The sequence below is a fragment of the Petromyzon marinus genome, chromosome 6, assembly GCF_048934315.1.
Source record: "Petromyzon marinus isolate PM22_M1 ecotype Great Lakes invasive population chromosome 6, UKy_Petmar_22M1.pri1.0, whole genome shotgun sequence".
Lineage (NCBI taxonomy): Eukaryota > Metazoa > Chordata > Hyperoartia > Petromyzontiformes > Petromyzontidae > Petromyzon > Petromyzon marinus.
The window spans coordinates 3,915,469-3,932,585 of record NC_133672.1 but is presented as its reverse complement, the minus strand read 5'-3'; the positions used below and the strand labels follow the sequence as shown (position 1 = coordinate 3,932,585).

The window sequence follows — 17,117 nt, the reverse complement described above, 5'->3', positions numbered from 1 at the left end:
GAGTGCGTTAACCGCCGGGCCACCGCTCTATACATAGCGCTATTGTATTCATCGGGGTCGTACAAGTTCGTATATGAAGTGGAGTTGATTGTATTTTGCTTACTTACAAAAATTAAGACTTTGAATTCATGGCCACTGATCTCATTTGTCAGACCTATATTTGTTCTGGAGTCCAACAATACGTGCATTCAAATTAAAATTGGGAGCAACCAGTGTATGAAGTGGAAAATCTTCCCCACAAAAAGCCATGTTTCCTGAGTGCCGCCCTGTACTGATTAAAACTCTACTTTGTTTTCAGCCCGGTTATCTTGAAAAAGCACGCATGAGACTCGGAGACATCCTATCACAAGCTCACACAACCATGACTTATGTGACTCAGAAGCGGTGTCAAGCAACACACAAATGCTTAGATCATTATCCTAATATTAACAGAAGAAAAACATAATCGTACAAAATTAAAATAAATTGAAGCCCCACTTCGCAATTCACTGCTGGTGTGAGGCCTCTAGACATTGTATCGGTAACAGAGGTGGTCTGACTATATTTCACCACGCTGGCCAGTGCGAGATGGTAAAGGGGTGCACAGGACTTGGGTCGGAATATCACTCGTAACTGATGCTAGCCGTGGGTGGCAATCGAACGCATGTCATATTTGAATTCAGCTCGAATATAGCCTTTTTTTAAATTGTTCGAATGAACTTCACTCTTTTAAGCAGGCAGGGGTGGTCATGCACACCTGTAATCCGGCACTGCGGAGGCGAGGGTTGGTGGATCACAAAAAGATCGTGAGACTCCTTTAGTTGTGGGCGTCGAGGTGCTAGCAATCCTCTCTGGCTCGTGAGAAGGCAGTGCAGCAATTGTGGACTCCACCTGTCCCTTCTGTATGGAAAGCGTCGCCCCCTCGCGCGAGTTGGATTTCTACGGGTCCCAGGTATTATCCCACACGTAAACACTCATCAATTCGCCGATAGCACCTTCATATAAAGTGGACTGCAGAGTTTGGGGGCGTGAGATTGTGCTTAAGCGAGGGGGGTGGGGGGAGGTTTAAATGTAGGAAAAGTGCTTCAATGTGTTATGCAAGCCCGCGAATATGCGCGATATCAAGAATGCATAGCCGTGTGAGAAAAAGGTTGAATTTGTGATCTACTGGTCAGAGCGGACATTGCGATGATCGGATGTGTGACTCTCGCAGTAAGAACAACATTAAGAGTAACACAGCATTGAAATGCACTGGGCTGACTACACTTCGCAAAAAAACGTGCGTTGGGTTGTTACACAACCCTTTCTCACTTGATCTGGGCGTTCGCAATGTTGCGCGATTTACGTTTCGGTGACCGACCGGAGCACCAGCCTTTAGCTGCCACCGCGGGCGACGCCTGACTGTGCGAGACAATGGCGCAGTATTATGCATTGCAATAAGGCAGTGATGACAAAGGTACGTTTGGCACCTAAGAAATGAATAAGCACAGGGAGCCAGAGTTCAACAATCGGCTCTAGAACACCTGATGATGATGATGATTGCTTGTGTTTCAGTCGAAACGTCGTGAGAATTTTATTGTTTTATATTTTTATTATTTTATTGTTTCCCTTCTATGTGACTTTACCGAAAGAACCAAGAATATGAATCCCTGCAGTCACGAAAGCTTCAAATAATTTTTTTACAGTTATGACTATGAAGTGCCTTGGCACTGAAGTTGTTGAAAAGTTTACTCATATATGACGAAATGAATTGATTTAAGGTTCAAGACGTTATTTTAAGGCAGTGTACGAATCGCTCTTATGAAGTGGACACAATAGAGAGTAGTCTCGGGCACAGTTTACCTTCTTAGTTTAGTTTATTTTAGTTTGCGTGTTTGTGTGTGTGTTTTGTCTATACTGCAGTGGTTTTGTAACACTGTGTTTGTATTTAGTCTGCAATCGCTTCCTTACCGAGTGTTGCTCGTGATATCATCTCAAAGGCCCTCTTTGTTCTGGGTATGGGAAGGCGCGGTATAAATCGTAAATGATGACGATGATGTTCAGGACAATTGTGAAGCAAGTTCAACGTACATACATGCTGAGAATGTAAACGGTGCATTTACAAGGGGCCCAATGAAGCATAGATTCATCGATTCGAACCGATTATTGCGCTCACGGCATATTTAAACGTCGAAGTGTGAGTGTGAGAATCGATTATTTGTAATTTGTATTTGCTGTATGTAATTAATGTGACCCCTGCAGCCACTAGAGGTGCTACCATGTACCAAAAAAACCAATAATGTAATTCATTCATGAGCCGGTAATGTAACGTACGTGTATCACCAAATCGTTGGGGCTGTGAATCGTTACAAGAATTGTATTTACACTGTTAACATGATTTCTTAAAAAAAAGCATTGTGATTGCATTTTATGCATCAGTCAATGTTTAATATTGTTTCATGCACAGGCGTGATTAATGCGAACGTAATGCGTTTCATGCTGACATTCAATATCCAATCAATATTCCACGAACAAAATGAGAAGATGCATTTTAATAAAAAATATATAATTCAGTCAAAACTGATGCTTTGAAAATAACCGCACTGCCATAGTTTATTGGGCAATATGAACGCGTGAAGCGGTATAATTTATGACATATCGTATTTTTACTGTGAATTATATTCATTTACAGCCCTTTGTCAAGCCACTGCTAACATGAACGCTTTCCCACGCCAATTTGGTCATGGGGTTTTTTTGGCCATACTTCACCACACTGGTTGGTGAAGGAGGGGGGGGGAGATAATGGGGGGGGGGGATAGTGGGAGGGAGATAGTGGGGGGGAGATAGTGGGGGGGGGACATAGTGGGAGGGAGACTCAGGAGCGGTTGAGATATCGCCAAGGGTGACATTAGCCATGGGCAGGATCTAAACTGAGGTCAGAGTTTACAGCTCAGCACGCCAACGACTCCACCAACGTAAACTACTCAAAGGCAAACAACATGGTCACTTATGTAATTGTGTAACTTTAGAGACTTGAAAAAAAGTCAATCGACGATTCACAATCCACATTTATATCTGATGTCATGTGAGCGGAAATGAACGTTATTGGCAGAAATGTTCACGTTGAACAAAGTAGAACAATAGAATTTAAGAAACAATGCAGCACTGTAGTTTCAACTTGCGGGTGAACATAAATAATATAATTCAATATGCACAGTTTTAAATATTAATCACTCCACTACATCAACAAAAGTGCCGAATTTTCATTAGAGTAAAATATTAACAAGTCCATTGTTCATCGTATTTAATTTCTACACGACAGCATCGGGTCCAACGCTGGCGTGGCGGTGAATGCACCAACCTCCGATTAGCACGGCTGGTTACGTAAAGTGCGAAAGAAGTTCCACATACACGTACATACCACGCTCTGAACACAACGACCCGAGTTCGAATCCCAGCCGCGGCTAACATCAGTGGTGAGTGATATCTCAACTGGTGTCGAGAGCCCCTCTCCCCCATCCCATCGCCAATCCACACTGAGCATCGTGGTCATGTGTCGTCAAATGACCCATAATGCTGCATGCATGTTATAGGATTTATAGAGTTCCTCCTTTTTTATATAATGGTCAAATGACGACCCACACATGCCTGAAAGGTGTGGGAGGCCTCCTTGCAGCACCGGAATTGACTTATACAACTGCTGTTTTTTTATGGTATTGGATTAAGCAGCATTGAGAACAGGATATTTGGTCATTTTAAATGCTAAGAACACTGGCATGCGGTCTGACATCGGATCTATAATGTCTGCAAGTCGATCGCAGCACAGGGCAAACGTAGCCCTTCTTTAGTATTTCCACCTCTTATTGGGATGGCGAGATACAGAAAAACCAGGGCATGTCATGGGAATAAGAATGTCCCAATATTGATGAAGGGGAAAACAACAAGTAAATGCATTATCTTGAGTGCTGTATTATTATGCAACTGACAAAAAACTAAGAGGACCTTGAATGTCCCGGGAAGACTTACAGATTTGCCATGACAGCGGCCGCAAAAATAGAAGCACACAGTGACCTACACTCTATCAAGATCAGCGCTTGCTTCTAAATTGTAACCATTACACTCAGAATCAGCACAGCTCACATTGTACCATTCCAAATGCAAATGATATCTCATAGGTTTGATCATACTTCACCATGCTGGTCAGCGCGGGTTGGTGAAGGTAACACATTTTGTCTCATCTCTCGCCGAGTATCTGACCGGTATGGATTCCCCTATCCAGTCTAGCAACTCAGGTCATCAACATAGCTCTCAAGCCTCTGGGCACCGTCAAGGCAGTTCTCCGTTTGAAGGATTCAAAAATAACAATTTTTCAAAATCAAAGTACTTGCTTGGGTAGATCATGGCACCCGTACAACTACAAAGGCACAGCGTTAAAACAGAGGGCATGTTTGGGCCTATGCCACAGGCATGCCTCCCCCGGTTCTCCCAACGTGGGCACGGGGCATGCGGGCGCTTGTCCCCAGCAGCTTTACTTGAGTCGCGGCAGGAAGACAGAAGCGGGGAAGGAAAGGGAAAGAAAGGGAAGGAAAGGGAAGGAAACCCATCTGGCCGTGAGCCACATTCACCCACGTGACACGTGCTGTCCTCTAAGCCAACTCGTGTATTCAGCTTGCGCGGGATCAAATATGCAAATAGAGGTCAAATTGCAGTAAGATGGATGGAAAGCCGTGTAGGACAGCAATTCGGTCTTGGCACTGCGTTTGGCAGTGTGCGCTATATCCACTATCCTCATGATGCACGGAGGGAACTAACAATTTAATGTGACGTTTGTTCTCTCTCTCTCTCTGGCAATTGCTTGATTTTACCTTCAAGTCATAAACATTAACACACCACTGCAGTCATTATTTAAGACGCTGTCGCAAAGCCTTTCGGAGAAGATGCAAGCATTAATGGCTCATTACCGTGCTCTGGGAACAAGATAATAATGCTGCGGTTTCACATCAATAATACAGTTTAAATTTAAGTGTTAGATCAAACTAAACACTTTCACCCTCATAAAGGTGTTTTAAAATCAAAACAGCGCTGTCAATTTTTAAGAGGTTGATGTTCCCTTGAATTCAATTCCGATCTTAATTGGCTGACGAATGCAAAATAAATAAAGGTTGTTAATTAATGTATGGCCAAATCACCCGGAATGCGTCTCATCAAATCTCGGCATTTAAGCACGGTTGAGCCCACATTGTGCTCGGATGGGTAACCACCATGCATCACACATGTTATAGGCTGCGGGGCTGTGTGGTGGGCATCCGAGCTAGTACAGCAAAATCCATTGTCGCCCTGTACTCAAATGCTCATACATCTACGCTTCTCGCCTTCACCAGCCCGCAATGACCAGTTGTGGTGAAGTATGGTCAAACAATCCCCATGACCCGCACGGCATGAGGAGGCCCTCGTGCAGCTGTGGATCGACAAAAGGAGCCGTGCGTGTACAATAATACGGGGAATTACTTTAGGGTGTTTACAGTGGTTTTACTGAATCTATTGCATCCCCAATTTCACAGGACATGTGTCCGTGTATGAACTTCCTCCACATCCTGCACCAATGTTTCCGAGACGTGTAATGATTCACCCCCCCCCGCCTCCTCTCCCCTGCCTGCGATTCCATGACCGTCATGACTCAGGAGTCATGATTTGTATCGAGAATAATTCGTTACTTTTTTATGAACAAAAATAAGCATTTTTGAGATGCATGCTGGGAATCTGCAATTTCTTGCAGCCTTCATCGTGCAGTTCTTCAATAATATCCCGTCATTAATTTCCATTGGCCGGTTAAGTGACTGTCATTAGAAATATTGAGATGATTAATACTTTAGCCATTTGACAATCCTGTCTTCGTTTCTCCAATCAAAACTTTTTGATTTAAACACCCTATAATGTTGTTGCTAGCAAGCCGTGTTGTGACATTGTCGCGACTGTAAAGGAAAGCGGCCCGAAGCAGGGTAACATCACCGGTGGACGACGCTAGCGGATGGGGGGGGCCGTAGCCAGGGAAGGAGGAGGGAGGAGAAGAGATCTGGCGCCTGCGAGGATGAGCGCCAGAGAGAGGGCCGTAGCCAGGGAAGGAGGAGGGAGGAGAAGAGATCTGGCGCCTGCGAGGATGAGCGCCAGAGAGAGCGAAGAGAGATTGGGTCATGTGTGGGAGCGAGATGAACCAATGCTTCGCAGGATCGTATGGAGTGGTGACGAGATATCTAGCATTGGCTACAGCATGGCTGCTGCTGCGGGTGATGATGATAAATAGACTTTCTGATTTGTCCTTGTGATATTAAAGCTGCATGGAATAGTCCTTGATTAGGGCTACACTACACTATATGGATTGATTTTGGTTCACACCAAACCACATGCACGTGATAAATACCAAACCACATGTACGAGTGCCGCAGTAGTGAGATGTTAACTGCCACACCCAGTATACAGGAGGTCGTGGGTTCGATCCCAACACTGACGTCTGAATATTTGAAGTTTGCATGTTGTCCCTGACATCCTTGGAGTGCTCTTTGGTCTTGGCCATGGTGGAGAGTTTGGAATCTGATTGATTGATTGCTTCTGTGGACAGGTGCCTTTATACAGGTAACAAGCTGAGATTAGGAGCGCTCCCTTTAAGAGTGTGCTCCTAATCTCAGCTCGTTACCTGTATAAAAGACACCTGGGAGCCAGAAATCTTTCTGATTGAGAGGGGGTCAAATACTTAATTCCCTCATTAAAATGCAAATCAATATTATAACATTTTTGACATGCGTTTTTCTGGATTTTCTTGTTGTTATTCTGTCTCTCACTGTTCAAATAAACCTACCATTAAAATTATAGGCTGATCATTTCTTTGTCAGTGGGCAAACGTACAAAATCAGCAGGGGATCGAATACTTTTTTCCCTCACTGTATGTATATTGAACTTCTTTCGCACTGCATGTAGGCAACCGTACTTACTGGAGGTGGGGGGGAGAGTACAACAAACTGAACACAAAAAGCAGTTCTAAATGACAAGGTACGCTTTTAGCTATGGGAGAAATCCAAAGAAACCAGAGGAAACTCATGCAAAAAAAGAACATGGGGAGAAAACATACAAAACTCCATGCAGAAAGGCACCCGAGTCGGGAATTGAACCCAGCTGCTTCTGGCTTCTAGGCTCGAGGGTTACCACTGCACTACCATGCCGCCCACTCGATAATACGGCTCTATAAGAGCCCCATTAAAGCTTTACTTGAATGAGATTTGCTTTTAACAACCGGCATTGTATTTTGAGTGAAGCCAATTTTGCATATGCAAAAAAAAACACAAATGCAATAATATGCATATGCAAAGCACATGCTTTTTCATACAATAAATTACAATGACGCTCGCCGATACACGAACCACTGCGCACTGCACCACGAATGGTATTAATAAACATCAATACGGTTCTCTGATCGCAAGCCATAACCAGTGATTATTATTCATGCATACAAAACTGTCCTCTTGAGCAAGATACTAAACACAGCTGCATTAGCGGTGACGTTTCTTGGCAAAAAAACTGTACAAATAACACGCATGCCCAGAAAACCGTGAAAGAAGTCAAGTTGCTTAAAAAAAAACACGTCAACAATACATGTGCTGACATATTCACATTTGCAATACATCTCAAAATACTTTAAACCCACAATCACTTTCCACTGCCGCATCTTTGACGAGGTCTCGCGTCGGAAAGGCTCTTACTTTCTCCAGCTAAATGTTGGCAAAACGGAAGGGCTCCTCATCGGCAAAAGTCCACACCCCGGTAAAGACTCCAGTATGAGTGTGCGCCTTCTGATCTAACATTACACCGGCAAAGAGGGTGCAAAACATCAAGAGTTATCACTGATCCAGAACTCTTTTCTCTGTTCTAAAATACATCAACTCTGCAAGGGGCCTCATACCTCCATCTGCAAAGAATCTCCCACAACCGCTACTTCCTGGCACCAACTCCCACCGAGACCCCCATCCACACCTTCTGCAACTCTCTCCTTCCCTTACGGTGTCCTCCAAATAAATCCCTTATCTCCAAACTCCACGTGATTTCAAACGCCACTGCCAGACTTTTGCCTCTGCACCCATTAATATGATGGCATTGCCCCTATCCAGTGATCCCTCCCTCCCAATGGCTCCCAAACCAAACCCGAATCGATTTTTAGGATCACACTCACCGTCGTCAAGGTCATCCACAAACATGTCCCTGGCTAGCTCTCGTCTCATGCTATTCCCCCTCTGCGCACACTCACCGAATGCTAAAACTCCCGGTCATCCTTCACTCAGTGGGACATCACTCCGTCTCACCTGCTGCCCCACACAGTCTGGAACAGCTTTCCTCCAGCCATCTGTTCTGCCAGCTCACTCACTGTCCCCTGCTTCAAGTCCAGGCTCAATACATTTGCTATTTTACAGTCCTCTGCAAATTATTATTTACTTCTCCTTATAATATAATGCTGCTCCCTTTCCCCAGGATCCCCACGTGCAATAGGTATTGCAAACATCTTTATTGCGGCTGCATCTAACAGCCATATTAATTAAATGCCAAGTGCATGAATTTAATTTTGGTTTGCTTGTAGGTATTTGTTGCAAAGTGCTGTATATTGGTTTGCTATCAATACACGTTGGAGAATGTACTCCAGTATGAATTAGAAATGGTAGCCGGCCAGATGTTATGATCGTCAGAATTTACAGCATGAAGTTATACCCTCTTTAAATGGGGTTCTCCCTGCTCAATACAGTACTTAAAACAGGGATCTTGTATTTATAGACGCATACGACAAGATGAATTAGTTACAGGGTATACGATGCTGAGCAGATGCACGTATCTATGTCAATACTGTACAAAGTTTAGCTCATGTCTCTGTATATTAAACATCTCAAACTCCGCAGCAAAATACTACCACTTATTTACCTGTGAGAGCCACACTGAGTATCCAGACTGTCTCACGAGCGTTCTGCATTGGGATGATTGGCCAATGACATTAATGAGTGTTTGGCTTTATGTGGGAGGAAATGAGAGAACCCGGATAAGATCCAACGCACACACTGAGGGCAACACGCAGAACTCCCTGGCCACCTTGCTGGACCATGCCCACAATACCAAGCGAGCCCCGAAAGCCACCCGTCCAATATAAGCAGGCTTGCGGTCCTGCTCAGCTTCCGAGATTGGCCGCATTTCAGGTTGCAGTGTTTGGGGGGCTATGACTAATGAATGTTGTGTGAAGATTTCGATATTAAATATCTACAGTTCAACAAATACTCCGTATGCTGGGCAATTACACTAATTTCTTGTCGCACAGCAACACACATGAGAACACATTTGGGAGGGTAATTATTTTATTTACAGTCCTTTTGTCAATCCACTGCTGCGTGAAGGCCACCCCATGCCATGCCTGTAATGGGGGGTTGTTGTTTAACAATACTTCACCATGATGCTCAAAACGTGTTCGTAAATAGAAAGCACCTAGGACTGCTTCAGATATCACTTCCACTCCCCCCCCATGTTAGCCATGGTCGGAAATCAAACTCGGGTTGCCGGGTTCATCGCAGTGCGTTAAACCAATGTGCTACTGCTCCCCACCACGAGAAAGATACACTGCTAAATTGAGACATTGGAAAAATGAATCCCTGTTTTGAGTACTGTATTGAACATGGAGAACCACAATTAAGGAGGGTATAACTTCGTCTAGTTTCATTAACGAACTCCTTTACGTGTGGTCTACTGATAAGGCAAGCGGGGGTTTCAATAATCCCCTTTGATCAGTGCTCCATCAAATTACGCGGCATATGAATATCATATTTAAACTTCTTTCAGCTTGCTCTGAGTCATTTAAGGCGTAATTAAACAAGCACATAAACAAAACTATTCAAATTATAGCCATTTGGCAAACTGCCCTAATGCAATAAAAGTTACTGCAAAAGCATTAGGGCTTTTTTTCTCTTCACCACAACCACATATGCCTTGTTGACTGGGGATCAGGAAATGTGTAAGCAAATTACATTTCACGCTAACCACAAAGAGCAGAGGACAAAGGCACGTGATGTTTAAGCAATACGTGAATCGCTCGCTTTATGCCCCACAACGTTGTTGTCAATGGATTGTGTTTGCCACAAAACTCCTGCCAGGCCACGTTGAATTGGAATTCTGGACCACAAAACCCAGACTGATTTACTTCAGCCACAGTCTGAAGTTCATAGTCAACCTCCTTATGTACCCTCACCAGCAGACCACTACGGTTCTTTATATATATAGGCTATCTGAACTAAACTATATTGGCCACGGTGAGCCTCGGTGAACAAGTAAGCCATTCTGATTAATGTGTAAAGACCGAGAGCCATGCCAATGTTAAAATCAATGCAGAAGTTCAGCGCTTGCAAAAATCTTAACATTCCAAGGGACAGCGTCTTCCGTTATAATTGTGTTACTTATTAAACGGAATTACATTTTAGATAACACATTAACAATCTCGAACTTACAAAAACCCCCCACATACTTCCTACCAAGGAGGCATAACCAAATAAAATGCAATTTGCACGGTTCAGTAGCACATCACTTTGTGACCATAATTCCGGCGTTATGAATGGCATTGTTACGCAACAAGTACGAATGTAAAAACACCGACTGCAATAGCATTGGCACGCATGGCGCGATGCCCTTGGGTTGAAGGAGCACCCACGAAATTGCCGATCATATTTTTAAGAGGCATCATGCAATCAATCCTAATTTCTAACTGGCAGCCGAAGCAACTTGCTTGCCAGCAACGTTGCCAGCAACATTGCCGTACACGTGCCAATCAATCCGAACCCTAATCCAACTTGTGGTGCTACAGCGAATCTTTGTAAAAATGTACGCTGCGCTGTTACACAACTGTGTTGTTCACTCGACAGCATCTATCATTTAATCTAAATGCGTGAGAGGACATTCCATCAATAAGTGCGCTGAACCGCGTATACATTTTAAAAGGCATATGCACTGTAAACACACTACACAATATACAGTTTCAAAGGTGCAGCCTTGAAATAGCTTATGGACACCACTGCTGGTAGAAGGGTCTCCACTAAATGGAACTTTAGAGAGGGAATTCTAGAGTGCCCCTCTCAGGCTGTATTTGACCTACTCTTCTATGCTGGCCAGAAGCCTTGGAAAAGGTAAGATAACTGATACTGTAACTTACACACGTGACCTGCCGATTGACTAACTTCTGGGGGTCAGTGCCTGGAAGGGATTTAAGAAACTTTCCCATTGCTTCAACTGCCGTGCCGGGAGATTGAACTGCAAACCTCTGAATTGTACATTCAGTATGCCAACCATTAAACCACGGCACCATCCCACATTGCTCAATATAGGTGTAGGTAATTGCTGCGTCATCTCGAAGACATTCTCTTTCAAGCAATGCCACTTCGTCTTTCAAACTTTGCTAATTTAACATCATTCATTAAAAAAAAAATTGCATGTCAAAAGGATGTAGACGTTTTTTAAACGCACGCAGATTTCATGGGAAACCACAGAAAGCGGAAAGACGGCCAGAACCGGCACCACCAATTGCCACAATATCTGTGGTCCTATGCTTGCTCAATTTCATAAACTAGTGTTTTTTCGCAGTGATCAATACCGCTAAAATACGATTTGGAAACAGGACATCATTTTTTGAGGTTCCTTGAATTGCATCCTATCTTCTGGACTTGATGGTGTCATGACCTAAAGTATGGTACTCGCAGGTCCTGCAGCAGAGGTGGTTCATCCCACGGCAGTCACACTAAGGTGTTGTTTAATTATTATCGGGAGCTGGGAAAACATCCCAAATTGAGTGCCAAAAAAAGTTAAAGTTATTTTTTTTCATTGAGCCCATTCATGATCAGGCTGAGACCATCAGCTCACTATACACTTGAAACCCCCAGTTTAATCACGGGTGGCTGAACTGTGCATTCACTATAGAGTAGGTGGGACAAGCTTTTGTAAATCCCAGGATGAATTACAAGCAGAGGAGGCAGGAGTTGAGCTGTCGATTCACGTGTCGACAAGCACAATAACTACTTGGGGCCTGCAGTAGGGAAGACCCACAATGGCACAGAGCCAAAATTGTGCTAGAGTTGAGTTGCTCATTAGTCCATTCCCATCGGGTAACAAGGCATGCATTCCCTTCAGATGCCTCGAATAACAAAAAAACGCCACAAATTACATATGCAAAGAAGTAACACAACTTACCAGAATAAGTCAACTTGGAATAAGTCAACTTGGAATAAGTCAACTTATTCCGGTAAACTGACCAACCGTGTGATCCCTAACTTCTCACCTTTAACATGTGATTGCTGACCACCCCCTCTGCACCTGCCTGGTTGAACTGTGGACCCAGCCACTAGGACCACGGATCTGGTTACTTACCAGCCAGTAAAGCAGCCGATAAACAGGTAGGTGAGAACAGGTTTTTCCATTTTTTCTGGCAACAAAACAGGTGTTAAGATGGTAAAACACCAAACTGAAACTCTTAATAAGGAATCATGTCTGCATTAACCACAATACTTGTGGTCAGAATGCAAACAAAAAACACTGATAGTATTTGCATTGTCTTTGAAACTGATTGGTCCACACCAGAGACAGCTTTCTTTCAAGCCTCGTCTCAAACGGTGTTAGACCAGAGGACGCCAAAAGACGTATATAGCACAAAGACAATGCACTATCAGAGTAATGAGGGCTCGGGGCGTGCAGCTACATCATGGGACCTCCTTTGCCAGTACCAAAATATAAAAATAGGTTTTCCCCTTTTTTCTGGCAACAAAACAGGTGTTAAGATGTTAAAATACCAAACTGAAATCTTTACAAGAAATCATGTCTGTATTAACCACAATACTTGTGGTCAGAATGTAAACAAACTCTGATAATATATAAGATGTAATATATGATAATATATGCATTGTCTCTGGTGTGGACCAATCAGTTTCAAAGACAATGCATATATTATCAGAGTATTTTTTTGCATTCTGACCACAAGTATTGTGGTTAATGCAAAGATGATTCCTTGTAAAAGGTTTCAGTTTGGTGTTTTAACATCTTAACACCTGTTTTGTTGCCAGAAAAAGGGGGAAAATCTATTCTCATATGTTGGCGTCCTCTGGTCTAGCACCGTTTTGAGACTAGGCTCAAAATAAAGCTGTCTCTGGTGTGGAACAATCAGTTTCAAAGACAATGCATATAATCAGAGGATGTTTTTTGTTTGCATTCTGACCACAAGCATTGTGGTTAATGCAGACATGATTTCCTGTAAAAGGTTTCAGTTTGATGTGTTAACATCTTAACACCTGTTTTATTGCCATAAAAAGGGGAAAACCTGGTCTTGGCCAAGGAGGTCCCATGAAAAAGGTAGATGTGAACATCTGGCAATGCACCGGCCAGTATAACAAACAATATGCAAACACGTGTACCTAGCAGTATACCTGCCGGTAAAAGTACCAGCAAGTGTAAGTACGAATATATAATTTAGTATATATAAATATATAAGAAAGTGTACCTGTTAGAATATCTGTTGGAATACTGCAAGTATATAGTACACTGGCGTGTGTTCCTTCACATATACTGGTCACTGTAGCTGCCAAAAAGTAGCATCAAGTTACCAGTCACAGCACACCGACCAGTCTACCTGCCAGAAAACTGGCCAATGCACCTATCAATCAATGTACCTGCTAGTACTCTATACTTACAAGTCTACGAGTTAGGATATAGGTCAGTGTACTGCTTTAATGCTTCCTGGCAGTATACCACCATGTGTGCTGCTCAGTATAATGGACAGTGTATCTGTCAGTGAACACAAGTTAGATGAGGTTCACTGACGGTCTTCATCTCCGCCTGATGAAGACCGCTTGTGTTGCGATCGAAACGTCGTGGGATTTTTGCTTTTATTATTTTCAATTTATTTTTATTTTTTTAGTTTATTTTACTATTTTAATTTTATATTGTTTTTTTGCTTTTACTATTACATTTTTAAATTTATTTATTTTTATTTCATTATTATTTTTCTATCTACGTGACTTTACCAAAAGAACCAAGAATATGTATTAAGCATTTAAATGTAAGTTTATCTCAACGAGACTACACTTATTCTTAGTTTTTTCGGTAAAGTCACGTTGAAGAGAAACAACAAAATAACAAAATATATATAAAACAATAAAAAATTCTCACGACGTTTCGACCGTTTGAGTTATGGTCGAAACGTGAGAATTTTTTATTGTTTTATATATATTTTGTTATTTTGTTGTTTCTCTTCAACGTGACTTTACCGAAAAAACTAAGAATATGAATTACTGCAGTCACGAAAGCTTTAAATCGAGACTACACTTGTCAAGGAGTTGGAGGTAACTGTGACATGCACATGAACTAGACTTACCAATGTAATAAATATGGACTGGACAACTATATTACCTATACCTATGTAATATACATATTGGACTATTAGACATCAACGGAAAACACATGGACTGGATTACTGTATTTACCTACGTAATATATGTTTAACTACAAGACATACCAAAGGAATAGACATGGACTGGACTATCGGATTTACCTTTGTAATAATAGATTGGACTGCGAGACATCTCAATGGAATAAACATTGACTGGACCACTGAACCTCACATTTGTAATAAACATAGTCTGGGCCAGGGGATCTCGCCTATGTTCATGCACGTGGACTGGACCACTCCTCACCTGCCAATACGACCCGCAGGTGCTTGAGTCGGGTCATCGCGTCCTTCTTGATGTCCAGCAACTTCTGTGCAGACTTCTTGGCATCTCCGTGGGTCTTCTTGGAGAACATGATGGCTCTTGCCGCCTTGTAGTTGTGTGTGTGTGCGCGCAACCCCTCTTGCCTGCCACGTTTCCCCTACAGTGGCTGTGTATCTCTGCGTGCTCACAGACTTGCTGCTTTTCAATCTCTCTCTGTCCGTGTGCGACTCCGTCGATCTCCCTCGGTAGCTGTGCGACTCCCCGTGTATTCACGCACTACCTCCGTTACAAAACGAATATATTCTCCAATGGAACTCAATGTGCTTAAAATGACAATTTCGCTCTAGAGTACGCGAATAACTGCTTACTACATTTACCACTACAGTATTGTATCGTGACTATGGCATTGCACAAGAACAGCAGTGCGATGTTCTGACAAGCTATATTTTCCTCAACTGCTGCTGTGTATTTGCACCGATGTATAGCACTGCACACTACTACTGTAGAAGGCTTAAGCAACCGCAGTGATTGCCAAACTCCATGGCGTGTTATACTTCCTCTCTCTCTGTGCCTGTCTCAAAGTGCCTGTGTGTCAGAGTGCCTGGCTGTGTGTCAGAGTGCCTGGCTGTGTGTCCGAGTGCCTGGCTGTGTATCCGAGTGCCTGGCTGTGTGTCAGAGTGCCTGGCTGTGTGTCAGAGTGCCTGGCTGTGTGTCAGAGTGCCTGGCTGTGTGTCAGAGTGCCTGGCTGTGTGTCAGAGTGCCTGGCTGTGTGTCCGAGTGTCTGGCTGTGTGTCCGAGTGGCTGGCTGTGTGTCCGACTGCCTGGCTGTGTGTCAGAGTGCCTGGCTGTGTGTCCGAGTGCCTGGCTGTGTGTCAGAGTGCCTGGCTGTGTGTCAGAGTGCCTGGCTGTGTGTCCGAGTGTCTGGCTGTGTGTCCGAGTGCCTGGCTGTGTGTCCGAGTGCCTGGCTGTGTGTCCGAGTGCCTGGCTGTGTATCCGAGTGCCTGGCTGTGTGTCCGACTGCCTGGCTGTGTGTCAGAGTGCCTGGCTATGTGTCCGAGTGCCTGGCTGTGTGTCAGAGTGCCTGGCTGTGTGTCAGAGTGCCTGGCTGTGTGTCCGAGTGCCTGGCTGTGTATCCGAGTGCCTGGCTGTGTGTCAGAGTGCCTGGCTGTGTGTCAGAGTGCCTGGCTGTGTGTCCCAGTGCCTGGCTGTGTGTCCCAGTGCCTGCCAGTGTGTGATAGCTGCCCGCCTGTACAGTACAGTACCCGTTCACCTGTCTCACTGATGATCCCGCGAACTTGATACCCTGTTGCGAGTGCCTTATCTAAACGATCTTGCCTGCCTGTCAGAACACGTCTTCCTGTCCTTCTTCCGACCTATCTCTCTCTCTCTTCCTGCCTCCTGCCACGCGTGTCTCTATCTGCTCGAGTCGTGTGCCTGGTGTAAACCTGCCTGCTTTCCTGCCTGCCTGTCCGGCTGCTTGATTGGGTGCGTGCGTACGAGCCAACAACTGCCTTGTCGAATGTCGTCAATGTACCTTGACAAAGTGAGTGTTGTCTGCCTGTCTGTCCGTTAGTGTGTGTGTGTCTTTCTGTCCAAATCTTACCCCCACCCCCTACGCCACCACTGCCTTGCCCTTGTGTTCCTGCCTGAGTGAGTGAGTGCGTGCGAGTGTGCGTCTCTCGCGGCAGTCTTCCCGCACCCGCATGCGCGAGTGTCGATCTCGCCTGCCTCGTCTGTCCCGTCTGTCGTCCCCCCCCCTCCCCACTCCTGTCTGCTTGCCCGTCCTAGGCAGCGGCGGCTGCGGCGGCACACGGGCGAGGACAGCGGCTCCGGCAAAGCCCAGCCGGGCCCTACCGAGCCGGGCAACAACGGCGGGCCGGGCTACACGGAGCCGCGAGTGGTCGGGGAGACGCAGGGGACGGACCTCGAAGGAGGAGGAGGAGGAGTGGGGTGCCACGGGAGAGGAAGAAGTGGGAGGGGAGAGGGGCGTGGCCTCGATGTCAAGGGGGCGGAGGCTTTGAAATACTGGGCGGGGTTTATGTAAATGACGGTTTGGAGAGGGTTGGTTGCCATGGGGACGCGCTGTGGCCTGCACGAAACGCTTTAATCTGATGATGCCGCCCGCTGCTGTGCTGCTGAAGCGTTGACGGTGGTGCAAGAAGCACAATAACACGGACTCCGCGACTTACGAACACTCGACTTACGAACTTGCACAAGTGCAGGGACTCCTCTACTTACGAACTGTCGACTTACGAACTTGCACAAGTACAGGAGTCCCTTTACCTAACAACATTCGACGTACGAATTTTCACAGATATGAACAAACCTTGTCCGTATGTCCAGTTGCCTGTTCGGACCGAGAGTCGTAAGTTCAACCGCCGCGCAATCGATGACGGCGGT

At 44.7% G+C, this 17,117-nt stretch overlaps 1 protein-coding gene across 10 annotated transcripts in view; it reads right to left on the bottom strand.

The window, feature by feature from the left end:
- The window catches only part of LOC116939645 (ral GTPase-activating protein subunit alpha-1-like), a 142,336-nt gene extending 125,645 nt beyond the window's left edge, over positions 1 to 16,691 (bottom strand). For all 10 annotated transcript variants that reach the window (XM_032948310.2, XM_032948312.2, XM_032948316.2 and 7 more), the window contains exon 1: positions 14,700 to 16,691. In XM_032948310.2, the coding sequence (XP_032804201.2) occupies positions 14,700 to 14,808 (109 nt within the window). In that variant the 5' untranslated portion in view covers positions 14,809 to 16,691. The remainder of the gene's footprint in view (positions 1 to 14,699) is intronic.
- Positions 16,692 to 17,117: the final 426 nt, after the last annotated feature.